Source organism: Pristis pectinata, chromosome 27 (assembly GCF_009764475.1).
Source record: "Pristis pectinata isolate sPriPec2 chromosome 27, sPriPec2.1.pri, whole genome shotgun sequence".
Taxonomy (NCBI): domain Eukaryota; kingdom Metazoa; phylum Chordata; class Chondrichthyes; order Rhinopristiformes; family Pristidae; genus Pristis; species Pristis pectinata.
The window spans coordinates 15,732,696-15,759,216 of record NC_067431.1 but is presented as its reverse complement, the minus strand read 5'-3'; the positions used below and the strand labels follow the sequence as shown (position 1 = coordinate 15,759,216).

Below are 26,521 nucleotides of genomic sequence, written 5' to 3'. Positions count from 1 at the left end.
GAAGTAAATTCATTATGAATGTGGAGAAATATTAGTTGCAAACAATCCCTTTTAAAAATTTAATAAAAAATATGCAAAGAACCATCAATCTTGTTATCATTAACTGAGAATTAAATTGCCTAAAGCTGTGATTAGATCTTCATGAAATCTTCACTCATTTATTACACAGAATATCTTGATAAATTCTGTTGAGGATAGAAAATTCTAGCTTCATCCATCACTAATAATTGGCTAAAAAGAATATATTTCACAGAAAAAAAGTTTAACCATTTTAGATTTTCCTATCAGTAAAGTTACAATTTTGAAATGAGAGGGAGAAGAGAGAGAGGGAGGAGGGACGGAGGGGGAGAGAGAGAGAGAGAGAGAGAGAGAGAGAGGGGGGGGGGAGAGAGGGGGTGAGAGAGAGGGGGACGGAGAGGGGAGAGAGAGAGGAGGGAGGGGGTGAAAGGGGGGTGAGAGAAAGGAGGGAGGGGGAGAGAGAGAGGAGGGAGAGGGGAAGTGAGAGAGAGGGAGGGGGAGAGAGAGGGAGGGGAGAGAGAGAGGGAGAGGGAGAGAGAGAAAGAGGGAGGAAGAAGGAGAGAGAGAGGGAGGCAGGAGAGGGGCAGAGAGAGCAGGAGGGAGGGGGAGAGAAAGGGTGGGGAGAGAGGGAGGGGAGGGGAGAGAGAGGGGTGAGAAAGAGAGTGTTGGAGAATGAGAGAGAGAGGGTAGAGAGAGAGAAAAGGAGGGGGAGAGAGAGGGAGGGTGAAAGAGGGGAGGTGAGAGAGGGAGTGAGAAAGTGGGAGGGGGTGAGAGAGGGGGTGAGAGAGAGGAAGGAGGGAGGGGGAGAGGGAGAGAGAGAAGGGAAGAGGAGAGAGAAGGGAGAGAGGAGAGGGGAGAGAGAGAGGGAGGGGGAAAAGGGAGAGAGAGGGGAGAGAGCAGGAGGGAGGGGGAGAGAAAGAGGGTGGGGGAGAGAGAGGGGAGAGAGAGAGTTGGAGGGAATGAGAGAGAGAGGGTAGAGAGAGAGAAGGAGGGGGAGAGGGAAGGGGTGAGAGAGGGGAGGTGAAAGAGAGGTGGTGAGAAAGAGTGGGAGGGGGTGTGAGAGAGGGGGAGAGTGAGGGAGGGAGGGGTTGAGAGAGGTGGGGTGAGAGAGAGAGCAGGTGGAGAGACCACAGGAAATGTTTGCAGAGGACAGAGCGAGTCCCTGCCTGACATGAACTGTTATCTCTTCAGGTATGTGGAAAGCAATGTGAAGCAGCAGGTCTGCAGTCTTGAGGAGCTCATGTATCATTTCTGAAGCCGTTGGAAGTTACTGCTGACTGAAGGTTTTGCAGGCAGTTGAGGTATCTCCAGAAACCAGGCTGGTTCTTTTAGGTACATGGTCACTGAAATATACAGTTTTGAAACCTACTAAATGTGACTTTTAAAGAACTGATTGATGAACACCAAAATAATAAGATTTTTGTTTAGAAAAAGGTGAAATTCAATCATTTAAAATGGGTACTTAAGAAGGTGATGGCTAATATTCAGTAAAAGTTATGTATTGTGATATACCTATTTTTAACTATGGGGAAAGAGCAGGGAATAGAAGCTTATTCGATAGGAGTTTTGAAGAATCAGTCTTACTAACCTCTGGGAGGCTTCTCTCCGGTCAGAAAAATATCCAATCATCTGTAATTTTTGCTATCTGTCCCTCAGCAGATTATAAACCCAATGTGTTTTCCATCTCTTTATTACTGCATGCTTCCATTTTCTAAGCATCAAATACCTTTTGGAATGTCGAGTATAAATCTCTGTTCTTACAAGGAATGTATTACTTCAGTATTGAGGGAGGATGTCATCAAAGGCTCCTCAAATGAGGCCATATGGATAGAGATTAGGAACAAAAAGGGTGTCGACATTTTGCTGGGGCTGTATTACACACCTCCTAACAATCAACAGGAGATAGAGGAACAGGCATGTGGGCAAATAGCAGAGAGATGTAATAGAAATAGGGTCATAGTAATAGGGGATTTCAATTTCCTGAAAATTAACTCAGATTGCTTTAGCATTGAAGGCTCAGAGAGGGTGGAATTTTTAAGGTGTCCAGAAGGTTTTTGGTGCAGTATGTAAATAGACCAACAAAAGAAGGAGGAGTACTGGACATAATCTTGGGGAATGTAGCTGATCAAATGGAGGGAGTGTCAGTGGGGAAGCATTTTGGAGATAGTGACCATAACTCAGTATATCGCAAAGTGGCTATGGAAAAGGATAGGGATGGACCAGTAATAGAGGTTTTAGATTGGGGGAAGGCCAATTTCATTAAAATAAGAATAAGACAGGATCTGGAAAAGGTAGACTAGCATCACCTACTTGCAGGTAAGTCTGCATCTGCAATAGTGAGAAGCATTCAAAAGGAGAAAGAGTGAGATTTCAGCATCAACATGTTGAAAGGTGAAAGCCAAGGGTAACAAGTAGAGGGAACCCAGGATGTCGATGGAACCCTGTATGTGTGGTGGGTAGAGATAAAAGGAAACACATAGTAGGTATAGAGATGAGGGAGGTCTGAAAAGAATATAAAAAGTGTTGGGAGGTGCTTAAGAAGGAGTTAGGAAGGCAAAGAAAGGTCCTGAAGTATCACTGGTGGACAGGATTAAAGTAAATCCAAAAGGTATTTTATAAGTGTATTGAGGGGAAAAGATTAACCAGGGAAAGAGTAGGTCAATTAGGGACAACAGGGCGATCAGTATGTGGAGCCAGAAGATATGGGTGAGGTCCTAAATAATTAGTTTTCATCGGTTTTCACGAAGAAAGCCACTTTATAATTGGAGAATTTAGTAACGATGAAATTCTAATACAACTCTCCATAATTAATGAGGATGTGCTCAGTCTTGGTGGGTTTGAAGTTGGATATGTCTCCAGGGCTGGATGAGCTTCATCCCAAGCTGCTATGGGAGGCAAGGGAAGAGATTGCTGGGGCTCTGACTGAGATTTTTAAATCTTTGCTGGCCACAAGTGAGGCCCCAGATGACTGGAGACGGCAAATGTGGTCCCCCCTTTTCAAGAGGGGCAGCAGGGAAAAGCCTGGTAATTACAGGCCCTGAGTCTAGTATCAGTAGTAGGGAAGTTACTGGAAAAAGATTCTGAGAGACAGGATTAATGATCACTTGGAAGGACATGCAGGAATCAGAGATGTCCAGTATGGCTTTGTCGAGGTCAGATCCTGTCTGACCAATCTACTGAATTTCTTGAAGAGGTGGCGAAGTGTATTGACGAGGGCAGTGAAGTAAAGTGGTTCACATGGACTTCAGTAAGGTCTTCAACAAGGTCCCACGTGGGAGGCTGGTTTAAAAGCTTCGGGCCCATGGGATCCAGGGCAAGTTGGTAAACTGGGTCCAAAATTGGCATGGCAAGAGGAGACAGAGGGTGATAGTAGAGAGTTGTTTTTGTGAGGGTAGGTGTTGGGACCCTTGCTGTTTGTAAAGTATTGGATGATTTCGATGTAGATGTAGGAGGCATTATCAGCAAGATCGCAGATGACACACAGATTGGTGGAGTTGTTGAGTGCGACAGGATGATGTTGACGTGTTGAAGAAGTGGAGTGAGAGTTGGCAGATGGAGTTTAATCCTGATAAATATGAGGTGATGCATTTGGGAGTACTAATGAGGCTATGACATACATGATGAATAGTAGGGTCCTCGGGAGTATTAAGGAACAGATGACGTACAAGTCCAAAGATCCTTGAAGGTGGCAGCATGGCTAGATAATGCGGTTAAGAAGGCACTTGGGATATTGATCTTCATTGGTTGGGGCAATGAATACTAGAGCAGGGGGGTTATGCTCCAACTTTATAAAACCTTGGTCAGACAGCTGGAGTACTGTGTGCTGTTACGGACTAGGTGAATATTCCTTTAAGATAGAGCATAGTGGTGTGTGTGTGTGTGTGTGTGTGTGTGTGTGTGTGTGTGTGTGTGTGTGTGTGTGTGTGTGTGTGTGTGTGTGTGTGTGTGTGTGTGTGTGTGTGTGTGTGTGTGTGTACACGTCAACAGAAGATAAAGGACGTAATGACGTTGTTGAAGAAGTCAGTTGAAGTCAGTCAGAGGAGAGAGAGAGAGAAAAGAGAGAGAGACACCAGCCTGCTAGTTTCTCTATTGATGGATGAGAAACAATAACTGTGTCTGTTACTACAATCCACGTATGGAAATTGGGAGTAATCCGGTGGAGTTCACTTTGTTGCTGACCTGTAGAAGGAAACAGGTATTTGTGTGGACGGCCACGATTTGGATGCTTTTCAGGGTGAGGAAGTCACTACCGAGTAAACACTGAGGTGTCATTTGGGTTCCATCGTGGAACATTTGGATTTCATAATTACTCTCTATGTTCCCTCTACAACTACATTTTATCTTCAGTCAACGGTGGTTGTTGAAGAAGCCTTTGCTCATGTTTCACCGTATGGCTTGTGGAACTGAACTTTAATAACCATTCCTGGACTTGGAGTTTGGGACTTTGCCACACACACACGACGAGTTTAGTTTTGGGGTTAATGTTCAAGGTTTAACATTTTTACTTCTAACATTCTAACATTTTTACTTTTATTTTTCTTACTATCATAAGTAGTTATTAATAAAGTAGTTTTTAACACTGAATCATGACTGAGTTTGTTTCTTTTGTTGCTGGTTTGTAACAAAATTGGGGGCTCGTCCGGGATACAATCCAAAGGTTAACTAGATTCATCCGGGATCCAATCCAAAGATTGACGAGGGAGGTCTGAGTTTGAACAATTTGGGGTCTTAGTGGACAACTGATTGTGGTCGGTCTGATAAAATTCTTTTTAATTTGCTTGTGTGTGTGGAAACCAGCAACAATGGATACATTTTTGAAAAAACCCACCCCTGGAGGATTGCAGGGGATGAGGAAGCCTGATTTGGTGAAAATTGCTGCAGAGCTACATCTTGAGGCAGTAACGTGATTTATGAGAAAGGCAGATATTCAGAGACTGATAGCTGGCCATTATGTAGAAAAGAAGGTGTTTGAGGAGGAGGTGTTAAAACAGTTTCCTGGCAGTAAACCAGCGATTTCTGAGGCACAGGTGCAGCTGGCAAAGATAGAGGCTGAACGAGAGCAAACTCGGTTGAAGTTAGAGGCTGAAAGGGAATGGGAACTAATTCGGTTGAAGTTTGAGGCTGAGGCAGAGGAAAGGAAAGCCCAGATGGAAATGAGGAGGATGGAGCTGGACAGGGAGGAGAAGGAAAAACAGTGGCAGCATGAGTTAAAAATGAAGCAAAAGAGTTTGGAATCTGATTCTGATGATAGTTTTTTTAGCCAGTAGGGAGGTTCAATTAGTCCCTCCTTTTGAGGGAGATCAGGTTGATCAGTATTTCCAACATTTTGAAACGGTTGCTGTGAGTTCAAACTGGCCAAAGGAAGGATGGGCTCTTATGTTACAGTGTGTAATTAAAGGTAAAGCTCAAAAAGCTTATTCTGCTTTGTCTGTTGAGGATGCAGCTGATTATACAAAGGTAAAACAAGCTGTGTTGAAGGCCTATGAATTGGTACCTGAAGCTTATAGACAAAAACTTAAGAGACTTGAAGAAATCTGCAGATCAGACATACATGGAATTTGCCAATGGAAAGAGAATATGTTTTGAATGATGGTGCGTGGCTAAAAATGTAATTGGGGATTATGATAAATTGACAGAATTGATGTTAGTGGAAGACTTTAAAAGATGTGTCCCAGCTGAAATAACAACATATTTAAATGAAAAGGAAGTGGAAACTTTACAAGAAACTGCTAGGTTGGCAGATGATTATGCTTTGACCCATAAGTCCAAATGGGGACCACCTAAAACCTTTCAAAAAAGTTATAAGGACAATCCAGGTAAACCGGAGATTAAATTGGGAAGTAATCAAAAAGGGAAGGATGAAAAGAAGCCAGTGCTGGAGAAACCTGTTGAGCTTACTTGTTATTACTGTAAGAAACCTGGCCATGTAACAGCTAATTGTGCCCTTTTGAAGAAAAGGAAGGAAGCCGTGCCCAATGCTTGTTTTCAGGTAATTAAAAATCAAAAAGGTTTAGGGGATTTTGTTAAAGATCAGTCCTTGCCAAAGGTGAAAGCTGAAAAGTTGGAGGAGGTGAGAAAGGAATTCCGTTCTTATGTATCAGAGGGTTTTGTTTCACTGAATGATGGGTCTCCCCAGGTGCCAGTGAAAATCCTTAGAGATACTGGGGCTTGCCAATCTCTCTTGCTGGACAGTGTTTTAAATTTTGGTCAAGAAACTGACACTGGTGAGGTAAATCTAGTGTGAGGTGTTACAGGTGACACCATGTCTGTCCCTTTGCACAAGGTGATTTTAAAGTCAAAGTTTGTAGAAGGACCTGTCGAGATAGGGATATGACCTAGTTTACCAGTGGAAGGAGTTTCTTTGTTATTGGGGAATGACCTTGCGGATGGAGAATTTGTCCCTGTGGTACGGTTAATGACCAAACCAAGGATTGATGAGTCTGAGAATGATCCAGATGTTTACCCATCCTGTGCGGTGACTCGATCTAGAGCTAAAGAATTAGCCGAGGTCGACAGTCCTGTGCAGCCTGATGTTGTTCCCTGTGACAGCCCTAAACAGGAAGAAAATTATGATGCCTTGTCTGAGACTTTTCTGTCTTCACTGGAGGATCAAAATCCTTGTATTGAGCCTGAATTTAAAGATTTATCTTTGTCAAGGAAAGAATTTATGGTGGAACAGATGAAAGACCCTGAGCTTACTGAATTGAGAGAAAAAGCACTCTCATGTGATGAGATTGAGAAAGTGCCAATTGGATATTGTGTCAAAAATGGAGTGTTAATGAGGAAATGGAGACCTCCTCATGTTCCTGTTAATGAGGAATGGGAAGTTATTCATCGGGTTGTGGTTCCTAAAGTTTATAGGAATGAGATTTTAAACCTGGCCCATAGTATGTCTTTGGGTGGTCATTTTGGTGTGAATAAAACTGTAGGGAAGATTTTGAAACAATTCTATTGGCCTGGCTTGAGAAAGGATGTGGTGATGTTTTGTCGAACCTGTCACACATGTCAGATGGTAGGTAAACCAAATCAAAGACGTCCTGTGACTCTGTTGAGACCTATTCCTGCTTTTGGTGAACCCTTTTCGAAGGTGATTGTGGACTGAGTTGCCCATTGCCAAAGTCTAAGGCTGGAGATCAGTATTTGTTAACCATTATGTGTGCAACTTCTAGATTTCCAGAGGCAGTACCACTTAGAAATATTAGGGCCAAGACTGTGTCAAAGGCTCTTTTAAAATTTTTTACTTTGGTTGGTTTGCCAAAAGAAATCCAATCTGATCAGGGCAGTAATTTTATGTCTAATTTGTTTCAGCAACTAGTCTATGAGCTGGGAGCAAAGCAGATTGTATCATCTGCATATCATCCAGAATCTCAGGGAGCTCTGGAGAGATTTCATTCTACTCTCAAAAATATGCTGAAGACTTATTGCTTTGAAAACACAAAGGATTGGGATGATGGTGTTCATTTACTTTTGTTTGCAGTGAGAGAATCAATACAGGGGTCATTAGGATTTAGTCCGTTTGAGCTTGTATTTGGACATCGGTTGAGAGGACCTTTAGAATTGTTAAGAGAACAGTGGGTTAATGAGGAAGTGCATTTAAGTTTGTTGGATTATGTCCAAAAATTTAAAACTCGATTAGAAAGGGTCTGCCAGCTAGCAAGAGAGAATTTGAAAACCAGCCAGATGAGAATGGAGACATGTTTTGACAGACATGCTCGGCCAAGGACATTTGCAGTGGGGCAAAAGGTGTTAGTATTTTTCCCTAGCCAGAACAATCCATTGCAATCTCCTTTTTCTGGACCATTTGTTATTGAATCCAAGTTAAATGAAGTAAACTATGTGATCAAGACACCAGATAGATGCAAGAAAACACAACTCTGTCATGTAAACATGCTTAAGCCTTATTATGAGAGAAATTCAGTTGTGGCTATGGTGGATGATATGAATGTGGTCCCGAGAATGTCTGATGTTGATGTTGAGGAAGGCCAATTTAGAACAAATATTGTTCCATCAAAACTAAAAAACCAAAATATCCTGGAGAACCTTGAAACAAAGTTGGACCATTTACAAGTTTCATAAAAACAACAGATGAGAGAATTAATTTAAAAATCTGTTCCCAGATGTTCCAAACAGAACGTCAATAATTACTCATGATGTTGACGTGGGGGATGCAAAACCAATCAAACCAACACCCATATCAAATGAATGTGGAAAAGAGTAAACGTTGACCGGGAGATTGAATATATGTTAGAAAATGATATTATTAGACATTCCACTTCAGACTGGAGTTCGCCCTGTGTTATTGTGTCTAAGCCTGATAGAACTGTTTGATTTTGCACAGATTACAGAAAAGTGAATGCTGTAACGAAGTCAGATGCTTACCCTATACCTAGGGTGGATGATTGCATAGACAGAGTGGGAAAGGCTAAATTTCTTACAAAGATTGACCTATTAGAAGGGTACTGGTGTGTTCCATTAACAGATAGAGGAAGGGAGATTTCTGCCTTTGTAACCCCTTCTGGACTGTATGAATATAATGTTTTGCCATTTGGAATGAAAAATGCTCCGGCAACGTTCCAAAGAATGATTAATTCGGTGATTCGTGGGTTAAAACATACAGATGCCTACATTGATGACTTAGTGACAGGGAATGATACATGGGAGGATCACATCTCTGCGTTAGCAAGGTTGTTTGAAAGACTTTTCGAAGCTAACCTTACAGTTAACTTGGCTAAAAGTGAATTTGGCCATGCCACTGTGACCTATCTTGGTTATGTTGTAGGTCAAGGCAAGTTAGCTCCTGTTCAGGGAAAAGTTCAAGCAATATCTGAGTTCCCCGTTCCCACAGGTACGAGAACTGTTAGAAGATTTTTGGGAATGGTTGGATATTATCGCAAATTTTGTAAAGATTTTGCTGATGTTGCTCTTCCCCTAACTAATCTTCTGAAGAAGGGAGTGAAGTTTGTTTGGACAGATCCTTGTCAAGAAGCATTTGAGAAGCTGAAAGCCATTTAATGCTACCATCCTGTGCTCAAATCACCTGACATTGAAAAACCATTTTCATTAGCAGTAGATGCCAGTGTTGAAGCTGCAGGAGCTGTGTTGTTGCAGAAGGGTGACCTTGATGATATTGACCATCCTGTAGCTTACTTTTCAAAGAAATTTAATGAGAATCAAAAGAATTATTCCACCATAGAGAAAGAATTGCTGTCGCTTGTTTTAGCCTTGCAGCATTTCAGTGTATATGTTTACACCGCTCAGAAACCACTGACTGTGTATACAGATCATAACCCATTGGTGTTTCTGAGCCGAGTGAAAAACAAGAACAGAAGGCTGTTAAACTGGAGTTTAATTTTGCAAGAATTTGATCTCATGATAACTCACATTAAAGGCAAAGATAATGTGATCGTTGATTGTCTTTCCCAATGTTAAATGGGAAACATGTATCTTTACTAGTTTGATATTCTGTAATTGTGTAGAACGATAATTATTAACATTACTAAACTGTACGCGCGGTTAAATTTTTGTTGGAAAAATATTTCTTTCAGGTGGGAGGTGTTACGGACTAGGTGAATGTTCCTTTAAGATAGAGCACAGTGGTGTGTGTGTGTGTGTTGTGTGTGTGTGTGTGTGTGTGTGTGTGTGTGTGTGTGTGTGTGTGTGTGTGTGTGTGTGTGTGTGTGTGTGTGTACGTCAACAGAAGGTAAAGGATGTAATGACGTTGTTGAAGAAGTTAGTTGAAGTCAGTCAGAGGAGAGAGAGAGAAAAGAGAGAGAGACACCAGCCTGCTAGTTTTCTCTATCGATGGATGAGAAACAATAACTGTGTCTGTTACTACAATCCACGTATGGAAATTGGGAGTAATCCGGTGGAGTTCACTTTGTTGCTGACCTGTAGAGGGAAACAGGTATTTGTGTGGATGGCCATGATTCGGATGCTTTTCCGGGTGAGGAAGTCACTACCGAGTAAACACTGAGGTGTCGTTTGGGTTCCATCGTGGAACATTTGGATTTCATAATGACTCTCTATGTTCCCTCTACATCTACGTTTTATCCTTCAGCCAACTGGTGGTTGTTGAAGAAGCCTTTGCTCATCGTTTCACCTTATGGCTTGCGAACTGAACTTTAAGAACCAATTTCCTGGACTTGGAGTTTGGGACTTTGCCACACCAAGCACACGACAAGTTTAGTTTTGGGGTTAATGTTCAAGGTTTAACATTTTTACTTCTAACATTCTAACATTTTTACTTTTATTTTTCTTATTATCATAAGTAGTTATTAATAAAGTAGTTTTTAACACTGAATCATGACTCAGTGTGTTTCTTTTGTTGCTGGTTTATAACAGTGCATTGCTGGTCACCACGAAAGGAAAGATGTGATAGCATTGGAGAGGGTGCAGAGGAGATTCACCATGATGTTGAACATGAAAAAATATGTAGATGTGGGAATCTAAAATAAAACAGAAAATGCTGGAAACACCCAGGAAGTCAGGCCGCATCTGTGGAATGAGATGTTGAGCTAACGTTTCAGGTCAAAGGCTCCTTGTCAGAACTGAGAAGGAAACAAAAGAAGCTCGTTAAGCTGCAGGGAGGGTAGGGGAAGGGCATGTCTCTGATAGGGTCAAACTGGGGTGAACATGGGGATAAATTGAAAACAACGTTATCTGGTGAATGATTGAATAGGAGCAGTTAGAGGGCCAGAACATAGACAAAAGCAGCTTTTAAGAAGTTGTTTTTTTTTCAGTTGGGAGCTTGTTTTTCTCCAGCTGCAGCAGCCAGAGCAGCAGAGGGGAGGAGCTAGCAGCTTTTTTAAAACGTTTGTGTGACTGGCTAGGTGTGTGGCAACTCAGCCAGTAAAAGGAAGGTAGGGTAAAGTGGGACTGGCACTGGGACTCTGAGGCTCTGGTGAGGAGGCACAGGTAAGGTTTTATTTAGCAGTTAAATAAAAAGACATCAAATTATAACTCATTAAATAAAGTAGGGATGCAGGATCAGGTGATGTGTTGTAGCTGCATGATGTGGGAGCTGGTGGACCCCATTGTGGTTCCTGGTGACAACATCTGCAGCAAGTGTTGGCTGATTGAACTCAACCTCAAAGTTTAAAGCCCTAGTTGACCTGGAATCTAAGCTTCAAACACCCATGCATCAGGGAGGGGGAGAATTACCTGGATGCTGTGTTTCAGGAGGCAGTCACACACCAATTAGATTAACTACTTCAAATTTGGTCTGTGGTCAGGACAAGAGGGTGTGACTGTGTGAGGCAGGTAGGGGGATCCAAGAGGTAGTGCTGGAGGAGCCTCAGCCCTTGAGCTTTTCCAACAGGTCTGAGATTCTTGCTCCCTGTTAAGATGAAAGTGGGGACTGTAGGAAGGATGAGCAATTGAACTATGGTTCAGAAAGCCATTCAAGAGGGGGAAGAGAAGAGAAATGCAGTTGAAATTGGGAATAGTATAGTCAGGGGAATAGACACAATTCTCTGCTGCAAAGATTGAGAGTCTCGAAGGCTGTGCTGCCTGCCTGGTGCCTGGGTTTGGGACATCTCATCTGACCTGCAGAGGAATTTGGAGTGGGAGGGGAAAGATTCAGTTGTTGTGGTCCATGTGGGTACCAATGATATTGGTAGAACAAGGAAAGAGGTTCTGCTGAGGGAATCTGAGCAGCTAGGGACTAAATTAAAAAACAGAACCAAAAAGGTAATAATCTCTGGATTGCTACCTGATCCACATGCAAATTGGCACAGGGTCAATAAGATCAGAGAGTTAAATGTGTGGCTCAAGAATTGGTGTGGGAGAAGTGGGTTTGAATTCAGGGGACATTGGCACCAGTATTGGGGAAGGAGGGAGCTGTTCCGATGGGATGGGCTCCACCTGAACCATGCTGGGACCAGGGTCCTGGTGAATTGCATAACTAGGGCTTTAAACTAAATAGTAGTGGGGTGGGTTCAACAGATTGGAAAAGTATGGATAAAGTAAAAGGGAAGGAGAGTGCAGGAGAGGTCAATGAAGTCTCCAGAATAAAGAATAAGACAAAGTTTAGAAAGGGATAAGAATTTAACTTCAGGCAACATGGAGACAAATTTGAGAAGAAGGGTGGGTGAATACAGGCTGAAGGTGTTATATTTGAATACACGCAGTATACAAAATAAGGTCGTTGAACTTCCAGCGCAGTTAGAAATTAGCAGGTATGATGTAGGCATCAGAGTTGTGGTTGAAAGAAGGTCACAGCTGGGAGCTAAACACCCAAGGATACACGTCCTATCGAAAAGACAGGCAGGTGGGCAGAGGGGGGTGGGGTGGCTCTGTTGGTTTTAAAAAAATGGAATCAAATCCTCAAGCAAGTGACATAGGATCAGAAGATGTAGAATCCTTGTAGGTAGAGTTAAGAAACTGCAAGGGTAAAAAGACACTGTTGGGAGTTGTATACAGGGTTCTGAATAGTAGCCAGGATGTGGGGTACAAGTGACAACAGGAGATAGAAAAGGCATGTAGAAAGAGCAATGTTACAGTTGTCATGGGAGATTTCAATATGCAGGTAGATTGGGAGAATCAGGTTGGTACTGGATACCAAGAGAAGGAATGCCTACAAGATGGTTTTTTAGAGCAGACTATGGTCAAGCCCACGAGGGGAAAGGCAATTCTGGATTTGGTGTTGTGCAATGAACCAGATTTGATTAGGGAGCTTAAGATACAGCAAACCCTTGGGAGGCAGTGATCATAATATAATCGAATTCACCCTGCAGTTTGAGAGGGAGAAGCTACAATCGGACAAATCGGTATTAGAGCTGAGTACAAGTAACTACAGTGGCATGAGAGAGGAGCTGGCCAAAGTTGATTGGAAGGGGACCCTAGCAGGGATGATGGTAGATCAGCAATGGCAGGAAGATGCAGGATCAGTTCATCCCGAAGGAGGATGAGGCAACCATGGCTGACAAGGGAAGTCAAAGACAGCATAAGCAAAAGAGAGGGCATACAATATTGCAAAAATTAGTAGGAAGCTAGAGGATTGGGAAGCTTTAAGAACTAACAGAAGGCAACTAAAGAAATAAGGGGAGAAAAGATGAAATATGAAGGTAAGCTAGCCAATAATATAAAAGAGGATACCAAAAGTTTTTTCAGATATATAAAGAGGCAAGAGTGGACATCGGACCGCTGGAAAATGATGCTGGAGAGATAGTAATGAGGAACAAAGAAATGGCAGACAAACTGAAGAAATATCTTGTGTCAGTCTTCACTGTCGAAGACACCAGCAACATGCCAGAAATTTGAGAGAGTCAGGGGGCAGAAGTGAGTGTAGTCGCTATTACTAAGGAGAAAGTGGTTGGGAAACTGAAAGGTCTGAAGGTAGATAAGTCACTTGGACCAGATGGACTACACTCCAAGGTTCTGAAAGAGGTAGCTGAAGAGACTGTGGAGGATTATTAGTGATCTTTCAAGAATCACTACAGTCAGGAATGGTTCCAGAGGACTGGAAAATTGCAAATGTAACTCCTTCCTTTAAGAAGGGAGGGAGACAAAAGACAGGAAATTATAGGCCAGTTAGCCTGACTTCAGTGGATGGTAAGATGTTAGAGTCCATTATTAAGGATGAGGTTTCAGGGTACTTGGAAGCACATAAAATAGGCCAAAGTCAGCATGGTTTCCTTAATGGGAAATCTTGACACAAATCTGCTGGAATTCTTTGAGGAAGTAACAGGCAGGATAGACAAAGGAGAGTCAGTGGATGTTCTTTACTTGGATTTTCAGAAGGCCTTTGACAAGGTGCTACACATGATACTGCTAAACAATACAGGAGCCCATGGTATTACCGGAAGGGTAATAGCATAGATAGAAGATTGGCTGACTGACAGAAGGCAAAGAGTTGGAATAAAGGGAGCCTATTCTGGTTGGCTGCCAGTGACTAGTGGTGTTCCACAGGGGTGGCCAAGTTTGCAGATGATACAAAGATAGGTGAAGGGGCAGGTAGTGTTGAGGAAGAAAGGGTCTGTAGAGGACTTGGATAGGTTGGGAGAATGGGCAAAGAAGTGGCAGATGGAATATAGCATAGGGAAATGTACGTTTGTACACTTTAGTAGAAAGAATAAAGGTGTAGACTATTTTCTAAAGTGGGAGTGAATTCAAAAGTTGGAGGTGCAAAGGGACTTGGGAGTCCTAGTGCAGGATTCCCTAAAGATTAGCTTGCAGGTTAGTTGGTAGTAAGGAAGGCAAATGCAATGTTAGCATTCATTTTGAGAAGACTGGAATATAAAAGCAAGGATGTAATGCTGAGGCTTTTTGTATGGCGTTGGTCAGACCACATTTGGAGTATTGTGAGCAGTTTTGGACCCCATATCTAAGGAAGGATGTGCTGGCATTGGAGAGGGTGCAGAGTAGGTTTATGAGAATGATTCTGGGAATGAAAGGGTTAACACACGAGGAGTGTTTGAGGGCTCTGGGCCTGTACTTGCTGGAGTTTAGAAGGACTATATGGCGAGACTTCATCTAACTACTCTGTGGAGGGAGATCTATTTAGAGATCGGACTCAATGCAAGGCCGTGGCATCACTGTTGCACAACTTACTGACATGGTGAGTACCTTGCAACAGTCTGCATCTGGCCCCATGACTAAAACATTACCAAATGCAACCAATCAACACTCCTACAGTCAAAGCTTAAACACTTTTGTTCATACAATTGACAAGAAAACTCCTTACAATAAAATTCGAAATTTATTCTCTGAACTGATACTGCACACATTTTTACTAACGTATCAAACAGGTTTATGTTTTAAAATTAAGACTTCCAATTAACTCCATTTATTAAAGTTACCTAGAATTAATTTATATTAATTCAGGTACTTACTGCTGCTCCAGGATAAGTTGAGTGTGCACAGTTTTCCTGCCAGGATTTGTTTAGACTGTGAACAAAATCATTATAGTGTGGATGATCTGGGTTAGTGATGGAGAATCCCAGGATATTCACATGTTCTTCATTTAGCCCCTCAAAATGGAGAAAAGGAAACTCCTGGAGTATAAAGGGGGATGATAAAGAGATTTATTTTCTAATCCCTCTTTTGGCATCAATTTTTCTCCTCTCCTCAAGAAGCAAGTCATCTTGCAAAGTTCAACCCATCTACTTATTCTTTATCCACAAAACATTACATTACAAACTATTAACTATGGACCCCTGATGCTTCTCCTGTGTTTTCAAAAGCATCACTGCAAAACATGTAGAAGCAGGAACCCTGGATGACTGCAGCTCTCTCTAGCACTTCACTCTTCAATCTTGGAATTACTGGGCAGTTACCTGGCTGATTTTTTTTCCCCCCATCACCAATCCTGGACAGCAATATAGAGCATGAACCTACATTGTACTCTCCCAGGTCCAACCCACAGATCACTAGGCAGGGAACAGGAGCAGGAACCCTTGGCTGTATTTCCCTTCCTGATACAAAGACAAAACACCACCATCCCATTACTCCACGTGCTGACTGAAGATACTAATTTCTATATATCACAAATTGATTTTTGTTGCAAAAGAGCACTTTAATATATTGTAAGTTGGATTTGATTCTATTATTTAGTAATTTAACTCCCTGATTTGTTCTTGTGTCTACAATGTTAATCAACTGTTCAAATTGGGAAGTTAAAGAAAGAACAGCTCTTTTTATGTACCATTCTCAAAGCAGGAGAACAATCCATATGTTTGGAAGACCTTGTGACTCAGCCAGTGTGATTTTTTTTTCTTGCCAATTTACCCTCTACGTGGCTTCTCAACTTAACATTACACAGCACCTTACCACAACACTTCAACAATTATTGAACAATGGCCTAGAAATAGTGTCATAAAGCACAATGTTTACATGCAACAGAATTTCATTAGGAAACAGACTGTAAAGTATGATTGGATTATTAACATGTGTTCTTCAAAATCTGTGATTTTTCCCTCCTCCATGTTCTAGTTCTAATGCACAAAAATGCACAGTTCTAATGCACAAAAATGAGCAGTGGCATCCAACAGTGTGTAGTGCCAGTACAGAGCCACATCTGCAAATTTCACTGGTGAGTCTTTGTGGCCACAGATGGGGATTTACATGTTCAAGGTATGTTCCATTGCACGTGATCCTCAAGGGCCCTGGTGGGAAGCATTCATTGATTTAACACCTACCATGCATTATCAACCTTTCCAGATGGAGAATTTTGATGGCAGTACCTTCCAATTCAGTGTACATTACTCTGCATAATATGTGGCAGTTACTGTGCTGACTGAAGATTTGATTTTTTTTCACATCATAAACTGTGATTTAGTTGCAAAAGAGCAGTTCAATATATCCTAATCTAGACTTGATTCTATTATCTGCCTTCTTGTTGAAGGAGATTCTGTATTCCTGGAGAAGTGTGTGAAATTTACATGCATTACCAATATCTGGATTATTACTTCAGTGATTGGGGAAATGGCACAAAGACAGATATAAACATCTTTTACCAGAGCTTGATTCTACTGCATCAACATTGATATAATCTTGGGTCTTGCATAGAACTGAGCCATCTCTGCTTTCTCCCTTCTGGTGCATTTGCAGAATCTGCTCCTGATTTTAACAATCAGATATGTTGTTGTCTTCAGATACTAGAAGAGGACGTTTCTGAATGTTTTTCTTGTGCACCTTCCCCATCACTCCATCTCACCAAAATTGCTCCTGCCATCACCAGCTAGCAACCCACCCTCCACCCTCACAAACCTCGAACCCAGTTCTGGGTGTTGAACTACATTCCCGTGATATGTGGAAACTGTTGACTAAAGATTGTCAGTCTTGAAAGGTTTTCTTTGTTCTTCATACAGAAAGCATCTTCCATTCCCTTGTTAATACCTCCTTGCAGATCTTGGGAAGGGATCATCCTCCTAGACTTTTGCTTAGCTTCTACATTTTAGGAGGTAGTTCAAATGAACTGTCATGCTATTACAGCAAGATCTTTTATACAGCTGGAGCATATTACTTGGCCAATACTGCCTGACATTATCTGAGATCAGCAGATACCAATGTTGAAAACATCACAAAATGCTATGAGCTGAAGCAATTTAACTGGAATGGGAGCAAATCCAACCCAACCTCAGCAGTGTTCAAAACACTTCTAGATTGAAGAATGAAAGGACTCTACTAGATAGATAATCTTAAACACTGGTTGCTTGGCATTACTTTACCAGAGATGTGAAGATGTAGTTATAGTAGGCAGATGTCATTCCTAACTCCACAGCCTGAAAAACAAGTTTAAAAAAATGCAAGTTACAGCATCCATTGACCCAGATTTTAGAATTCATTATGTTCTATAAATTTGACAATTACAAGAAAGGGGCATTTAGTCTCAATTTATCACTCTGTTCACCCAGCTAAGCACTCAACTGCACCTAAACGTCATATGCAGCAGATTATTTTAAACGTTCATCATCTTCTGAGTAAAATAAAATTGTAAGAGCTGCTGTAAATTCACTCATTCTTCACTAATTTTAAATGATGTCCTTTTCTGCTGGTGTTTGTCTAGAAGAGACAGACTAATGTCATTTTCTGAAGTTCTTTCAGAACTTTGTCACAAGAAGATGTATGTAAAGTGACCAGAAACATTAATTTAAAGTAATGATTAACTCGACAGCTTGGCCTGCAGCCTATCACAGTCATTCCCTCTGTTCTTTTAATCCTTTCCCCATCTGCATCTTAAATCACACTTATTTTTTCACTCTAGTTGAGACAAAGGATCAGAGACATGAAATGTTAACTTTTTTTTCCCCCTCCACAGATGCTGCCCGACTTGCTGAGTATTTCCAGCATTTTCTGTTTGTATGCTATAAGGAGAGGTTTCTGTTGTGTCATAACTCCATTCTAGTCAAAACCAGGTGGGAAAGGAACTGGAGAATGAACTCAAGTGTAGTTGTCTAAATACTGCAAAATACAATGCAAGGATTAATTAACACTTGTACTTCCTACGCCTATTTAAAATTCTCAAATATTGTTGGCATTTCCAGAAGTTTATGACCCTGCGCTTTCAGTTTGTCTGTTCACTTTCTGCTTTTTTCATTCCTTTTCCTTAAGAAAAGCATGAGGTGAGAAAGTGACTGAAGGCCATCATCACTGTTCCATGAGTGATTGACTTGCATGGAGGGCTTCCACAACGCATGGATAACTACAGATAAGGGCCACTGAAAGTGAATCACTGAGCCTGCAAGAACATATGCTTCTTCCACAAAGGAACCAAAGACCGTGGTAGATTTGATATCATACTTAGTATCTTTTGGCACAGAAGTCCATTCAATCTATTGTGCCTGTGTCGGGTCTTTAGAAAAGCCGTTCAACTTAATCCCACACTGAAGTTTTCTCCCTTCACCCTGGAAAATAGTTACCTTCAAGCATATATCTGGTTTTGTTTTTGAAGCCTTTATACAACTGGATTCCACCCCCATTTCAGGTTGTGCATTCTGGATGTTAACAAATCTCAGTGCGAAGACATTTCTCACACAGTTCACTGATTTTAAATCTATGATCTAATTGTCAGAGGAAACAGTTTCTACATAGCCAGATCCCAGGAGCTGTTGAATACCTATGTTTGGTTTCCCTCTGTTCAAAGAAGAAATTTGCTGCAGCGGTTCTTTTCTGCGCTAGGAATTTACATCCAGCATATCAGTATATTTGGCCTTATTACTAATTCTTTTAAGGTCACATTTTGGGATGCAAGTGACGCTGGCAAGACTACAGACTATCTCCTGGTTACAAACAGGTTCCATTTTTACAGATGTCCATAAGTTGATGTTGTCGATAAGTTGGAAAATACACAAAAATCATTCTAAGGCATCTCCACAGTATTGTAATGAGGGCCAATTAACATGAACATTTATTTATTGTCTTCCCCTGCCTTATTACAATGATGCAGAATCAGGTGCAGAATTAGTGGCTGTTACATTGTTTAATAGAGTATCGTATCAATAGAGGCGATTGCTTGTCAATTTCCAAAGCAACTCCCTTAAGTGGTCTCTTCAGTGAAACAGGCAGCCTGTGTTCTTATGAGACAATGGTGTCCCTTTACTGTGGGGAGGTTACAAGTAAACCAGCAAGACTGGTTTTTGTTTGAATTTAATAATATTTATGAGAGCTTGTTTGTATGTATGGGGTGTCCATAAGTCAGGCTTTTATAATCAAGAAAGGGCCTGTACAGTGGTCATCTCTAGTTTCCAACTCAAAGAGGAACAACAGTCAATCATGCAGTGTGACATTGGAGGAACATAGAACAGTACACAATATTGTGCTGATCTTGGTGCCAATTTGTACTAAATGTCCTCCTCCTGTGTATCATCCATATCCCTCCATTCCCTTCATCTTCATGTGTCTATCTAAAAGCCTCTTAAACTCCACCAAACTGCCTGCTTCCACTACTACCTCGGTAAACCATTCCAGGCATCCATCACGCTCTGCATAAAAAAAACTTGCCCCTCATGTCACCTTTAAACTTCTCCCCTCTAACCTTAAAAGCATGTCCCCTGGTGTTTGACATTTCTACGCTGGGGAAAAGATTCTGTCTACCCTATCTATGCCTCTCATAATTTAAAAAACCTCAACAGGTCTCCCCTCAGCCTCTGACGCTCGAGGGAGAACAACCCAAGTTTGTCCAACCTCTCCTTATAGCTCATACCCTCTAATCCAGGTAGCATTCTGATAAAGCTCTTCTGTACCCTTTCCACAGTCTCCACATCCTTCCTACAATGGGGCCATCAGAATTGCATACAATGCTCCAAGTGTGGTCTGACTAAACTTTTATATAGCTGCAGCATGACTTACTTGCTCTTATACTAAACACCCCTAACACTGAAGGTGAGCATTCCATATGTCTTCTTTACAACCTTATCCACTTGTGTAGCCACTTTCAGTGAACTATGGACCTGGACCCCAAGATCCCTCTGTACCTCAATGCTATTAAGGGGCCTACCATTAACTGTATACTTTCTCCTTTTATTTGACCTCCCAAAGTGCAACACCTCACACTTGCCCGGATTAAACTCCATCTGCCACTTCTCTGCCCATATCTGTAACTGATCTATATCCTGCTGTACTCTTTGATAGTCCTTTACACTGTCCACAACTCTACCAATCTTGCCTCATTTTGTACTTTTGCCTCATTTGGTGTCATCTACAAACTTGTTAATCCACCCATCTATGTTTTCATCCAAATCACTGATACCCCAGCACCAATCCTTGAGGAACACCACTGGTCACGGACCTCCAGCCAGAATAACAGCCTTCCACCCCTACTCTGCCGTCTATGGACAAACCAGTTCCAAATCCAAACTTGCAATTCATCCTAGATCTCATGCATCTTTATCTTCTGAATCAATGTACCATGAGGGACCCTATCAAATGCCTTACTAAAGTCCATTAAGATAATGTCCCCTGCCTTACCCTCATCAAGTGCCTTTGTCACCTCCTCAAAAAACAGCAGCAGTCACTTCAGAACCCATGGAAGCAAGTGATCCCTGATCCCAAGGGATTGAATAAAGATACAATATCATGGTCCAGATGCTAAAGATACTTGGTGATCTCATTTTTTAAAATATGTACCAGTAAACTTTATGTTAATCACGTTGTGTCAGATCACACATTCCCAGGTTTTGTGAATTAAGTTTCAATGTCTGGGATAATATTATGAATTTCAAGCTAGTTGCCCAGAACTCTAACCCTACACTACTTTTGCATGGTGGTCCAGGACCTGCACTGTCCAAAATTTTTTCATAGTATTTCCTTGCTCTGCGTGAAGGAGAACATCCTAATATCTCTCCTAATACCATTTGCTCATCTGAATTTTTATACTTTTGCCTCATTTCCACTGTTTATTCTAATGTAGTATTCCTAATTGATTATTTCTCTGCCACTTATTAGGCCATTTACCAATAATAACATCACGTGAATTGTTGGCATCACTTGGAGTTCAGTGTGAAGCCGCATATTCCTTTCAGCCAATTATTTCAAAAGATGTGACCTTGCCCACATCCATTCCAATCTCAGCCTTCACTGGGAGAACTCATTATCCTGATTTTTTTTTGCCATTTTCAGGTTTAATTTTTTTCCCAAGGTTTCCTATTTTCTATTTGCATAATCTCCATCCCAAACAAAACTCAGCTAGCTGCATTTTGTGTGATATTGTGCCACCCACCAGCATTCTGTGCCAATAGAGTTAGAATCTGTGCCACCAGTTGCCAGCATCACCATGTTCTATTCTGCCTCTTTGACCTACTTTGAAGTCAAAGAATGAAGACAGCACAGAGGCACCACCTCAAGCTCCTTCCTTCCGTGGCAGCTCTTTGAAAAGTGTTTGCCAATGCCCCACTCCTCTCACCTTTCTTCAAACTTTGAAAATATTACCATTTAAAAATATTTATCCCATTCTCTACAGAAAGTTGTCATTGAACCTGCTTCCACCCTCTCCAATAACTGGAATTGTACCCAGGTTGAATGCAAGTAGTAGTGGTTGATGGAGACCAATCATTGCAGCCACAGGAAGTAACTGTATTTTTTCAAGGTAGTGCTCTAGTCTCAACTATCTTCAGCTGCTTCACAAATGATCTTCATCCCATCGCAAGGTCAAAAGTGGGGATGTGCACTAATGATTACGTGATGTTTAATTCTACTTGCAGCTCCACTTAAAATGAAGCAGTCCAAGTCCATATCCAGCAAGACGTCAGGCATGGGCAGCTAAATGGCAAGTAATAATCATACCACAAGTATTAAGCGATGATTAACTCCAATAAGGGAGTGTCTAATGATTTCCAGTTAACATTCAACAGCAATACAATCATCAAATTCTCCACCATCAATATTGAGTGAACTAGACCATCCAGATACAGTACTATGGCTACAAGAGCAAGTCAGACACAGGGTGTTGTAAAGAGTGCTACTTAACTCCTGTCTGCCCTTCTCACCATCTACAAGACACATTAGAAATATGTTGGGATTCACATGCCCTGGATAAGTCTACATCTAACAAAATGCATGAAGCTTCAATCATCTGGGACAAAAGGGGGCACCTCATCCTCCACCCTCCATGGCCATCAAAGCATCATGGCTGCTCCGTGCACCTCATATAGCAACTTATGAGAATTGGTCAACTGTCCACCCTAAATATCATCCAAAACAAGGGCAGCAGGTGCACGGAAAGTTCACCTCCTGACTTAGAAATATATACCAATTCCTTTAAAATAAAAGAGGAGCAAGGAAGTTTCCCTTGATGTCCTGGCCAATATTTATTCCTAAAGCAAAATTCCTACGTAAAATGATCTGGTCACAGCTGATTGAGAGTGTTTGCTGTGCTCAAAATGCCGCTCTGTTTTCTATGCTGCAGAAGTGATTACAATTCGGTTGTAAAGCATTTTAGGATTTCTTTGGATCAAGGAAGGCACAAGTGCAGGTCTTCGTTACATTTAATGCATGATTTGTGTGCACTTCAAAATCTTCACTCGACAATTTTATTACCATCAGGAAATGAGCAGTAAGGGAATGCTATCCTGCATTTCCAACGTTATTGCCCATTGTAGCACAATGCAGTGAAAGTAGGACAAGTTCTATAAAGCATTTGTGAAACTCTACTCCAATGTGTTGGGGGGTAGAGAATGCTAGTGGTGAAGGGAGTGGAGCATGAGTAGGAAAGGATAACATAACTGAGTTTTGTATGTGGGTTACAGGAGTGGAATGTGGCTGGGACACAGAAGAAATTGAGTCTGAAGGTACAGAAGTATAGACAAAGCATGTATAGAGGACGCATTTAACTGCCATGGAAGCAGATGATGCTGATGAGTAACCAGTTGTTGTGAATCCTTACCAGCGTTTAGAAGACTAATCCAAGGGATTCTTATAACATTTTATACAATCCAGGTGAGTACAATAGATCACTATACCGTAATTTCTATAATAAACTACAATACTTGATCAGGAAATGTTATGTTTAGAGCTTATCTCGTCAGCCTATGATGACAATTGTGTTTGCATCAAGATGCTTGTTAACTGATTCATTTACTTGTCTGGAGCCTAATGCCTTCTCTGTAATGCAGTTACAGTAATTCCACTGTTCATTTGCGATTCTCACACTTACAGCTGCAGGGCCGTCTCTCACTGATGCTACATTTAAATGGTGAGTCCTGATATCCATCTTTCTGCTCAGAATGAACACATCAAAATCACCTCAAAATTACAACAAATCCCCTCACTATCTCCATGGGTCTGCCTCTGGTTATAATTCCTGTCCTAGTTTACAGTCAGACAGAGAATGTAATGAACGAAGAGCTCCCCTGCCGCAAGAAGCAGGTAAGAAATAATTTCAGATGGAAATCATAGAAAATTCTTGATACAATATTTGAGAAATATATTCTTCATTTACATGTTAATCACAACAAATATGCTCGCTACAGTTTTCAGGACAGATGGGGAATAGGCGTCACTGAATTTGTACACTGGAATTCTTAAAGATCGCTAAAACAAAATTGGGCTAGGTCTCACTGGTGATGAGCAAGACCATCTGTTAATCTGATAAACTACAGGAGAGTGAGGTCATGTTGAGTGCAAGTTCTGTCATTCACCAGTTGTGCCGAATGGCCAGCTGCTCTAATGTAAATTCTATTGAATGGTTGGTTGAAAACTTATGGTGAGTTTCATATGAAACTATTATGCCAACGACACATTAAAAAAAATTGTTTGGGATTATTAATGGATCATGAGCTGCAACTCAAAAGGCCCTTTAAAGCGGTGGTGTGCAGCAGACCACACCAGTTCTGTGTGATGCCTTTGGCACTGATATTCTTTCACATGAGGCCTAAGATATTGTGTGCATAAGTATATGCAGGCTTCCAAATATCCACAATGGCCCATCATCTGTGTGCACCCTCCACTGAGGAATACAGAGTTTGCAGAGAGCTTGGTTAGGCAGTGGGCTGTTTGGGTGAGAGAGGTGAGTGGTATGGGGAAAACCACTTGGGCAGGGATGGTGATCTAAGGACATTGCTAATGAGGGGGCTGGGGGAAGGGCTTTTTCAAAAATAATTTACTCATTTTTGGGATGGTGGTGTCCATTAATTGTCCTTGAGAAGGTGGTTGTGATGAGCCACCTACTTGAACCACAGAAATCCTTCTGGTGAAGCTGATCCCACAACGCTATTAGGTAGGAAGTTCCAAGACCTGGACCCATCAACAATGAAAGGCTGGCCATATACTTCCAAGACAGAATGGTGTGTGACTAGGAGGGGAACCTGTTGGTGGTAGGCTCCCATATGCCTGCTGCTCTTCTCCTTTGAGGTTGCAGAGGTCAGGAGTTTGTGAGGAGCTGTTGGAGTGGCTGAAGAGAGTAACTGCATTGCATTTTGTGGATGGAACACACAGCAGCCACTGTACAATGGTGGTGGATGGAACAAATGTTTAAGGTGGTAGGCAGGGCACCAATCAAATGGCTGTTTTGTCCTGGAAGGTGTTGAGCTTTTTCAGAATCCTCATTCACACTATTGTTCAATATTCCATCGCAGTCCTGACTTGTGTGTTGTAGTTGGGTTGTCTTGAGGTGTGTAACTCCCCACAGTATATCCAGCCTTTAATCTGATCTGTAGTCACAGTAATTATGTGGCTGCTTCAGATGAGTTCCTAATCATTGGTGACCTCCAGGATGTTGTTGCTGGGGGAACAGAGTGATGGTAATGTCACTGAATATCAAGGGAAGCTGGTTAAAACTTCTCTTATTGTCATTGTCTGGTACTTCTGTGCTGCAAATGTTACTTGCCACTCATTAGCTCACACTTATGATCTTGCTGTGTACAGGCGCGGATTGCTTCATTTGCTGTCAGTTGTGAATAGAATTGAACAGTGTGCATTCATCACAAAGAAAAAAACACTTAAGAGGGACCTTTCAAGAAGGTGGATGCTTTGGACTCACTATCAGCAGCCCAGGTAAGGCTGGAATGGGTTAACTGACTTAACTGTCTGGTTAAGGCCTGGTTCAAAATGTGAGGGCTGCATCCTTCTCAGGACATGTACATGGGAGCAAGATCAGGGTAGCACATTATCTGATGTCACTGCATGTGTCTGGTGGCTTCTATGCAATTGCTCATTATACACACGCCGAGGATACAGAACAGAAAGGCAAAAGTGTCTATAAATATGTTGCACAATGCAACAGAATTTCTGGGCACCTCTGTGGTGTTATGGAAGCCATTGTCCTCAATGGGACTGCTAGTTGCAGGGAGCCTTTGATGTTACAAATATTCAGAACATATGCATATCTGTAGTCAGTGAAACATCTGCAATCAGAAATGGTGTTACACGCCCAAGCTCACTTTATCAGCTTGTGCAAAATGTCATTTCAGCTGGTTGTTTAACTTCAACCTGTGAGCATAGAACTAAAAGATCAGAGTGTAAAATGGCCATCTCTACACCAGAGGATTAGATAAAATGATAAATTAGATAAAATGTCCCCATCAAAAGTGATGATCGTTGTATCAAGTTAAAAAGGAAAAAATTCAGTTATAACCTTTCACATACTCAGGAAGTCTGACAAAGCCTCACTGTTTAGAATATGAAACAGCCACATTTGATTATTGTGTACAAATCTGCCATCTCATATTAACAGCATAAACAATGAGTCAGTAACTGACAGAAATAGTCATTTGAAGCAACTAAGCAGTTTCTCTGGTTTCATTAGAGACCTTCCATTAACCATTAGATGCTGGTTGAATAACCTTAGTAACCTTAAGGTTAAACCTACCTTGTGAAGGATTGATTGTGACACTGAAGTACTGGCATCAATAATTATGGTTGCAATTTTGTCATCTCGGATTTCCTTCAGGAGTGGTGTTGAATCCTGACTTTGATCCAACATTCGCACTGACAAGGTGTCCTTGGAAATTAGAAACTGGCGCAATAACTTTTCCAAACTCAAAAGGCCTGCAGAAAAATCGGGGAGTGAGATGACATCTAGAATAAATCAAACTGCAAGGCCGCATATAAAATATATCAGAATGAAATATCTTTCTGGGATCCTTGGCAGGGAAATTTACCTGGAAGGCTTCAATTAAAAACAAAATGCTCTAAACCACACATTGGCTTTGGTCAAAACTACTGGGAAAACAGTTACTTAAATTGTCAGAGAGAATTAAAATACTGAGACAATGAGCACATCCAACTGAGGAGAAGCCTTGTGCCCTTGACAGCTGTCATCAACTGCAGCTCACAATACCAAGCATGCATCCCCCGAACGTTCACCTGCTTTGAATCTGCTAATTTCCTTTCTAAATATTTAATTTTTGTACCATTTGCTGATGCATGTACGTTTCCCAGACTTGATATATTAAATGATACACATGCTTCAAGGGTATTAACACTGCACATACAGTAATCATCAACAAAGCAAGAAGTAAGTTATTCTTCCCCCCAGCATCACCCCGTCCTGCATAGCCCACCACCCATCAAAGTGCTGGCACCGTCTAAATGGAGCTGTTGTTGCAGATCCTAGTTCTTCACTGGCTTT

The 26,521-nt window shown here is 41.5% G+C and overlaps 1 protein-coding gene across 1 annotated transcript in view; it reads right to left on the bottom strand.

The window, feature by feature from the left end:
- grik4 (glutamate receptor, ionotropic, kainate 4) overlaps positions 1–26,521 on the bottom strand; it is a 102,227-nt gene that overhangs the window by 39,212 nt on the left and 36,494 nt on the right. The window contains exons 6-8 of the mRNA XM_052040165.1: positions 25,760–25,938; positions 17,187–17,240; positions 14,850–15,011 (exon numbers count right to left, since the gene is read on the bottom strand). Of these exons, the coding sequence (XP_051896125.1) occupies positions 14,850–15,011; positions 17,187–17,240; positions 25,760–25,938 (395 nt within the window). The remainder of the gene's footprint in view (positions 1–14,849; positions 15,012–17,186; positions 17,241–25,759; positions 25,939–26,521) is intronic.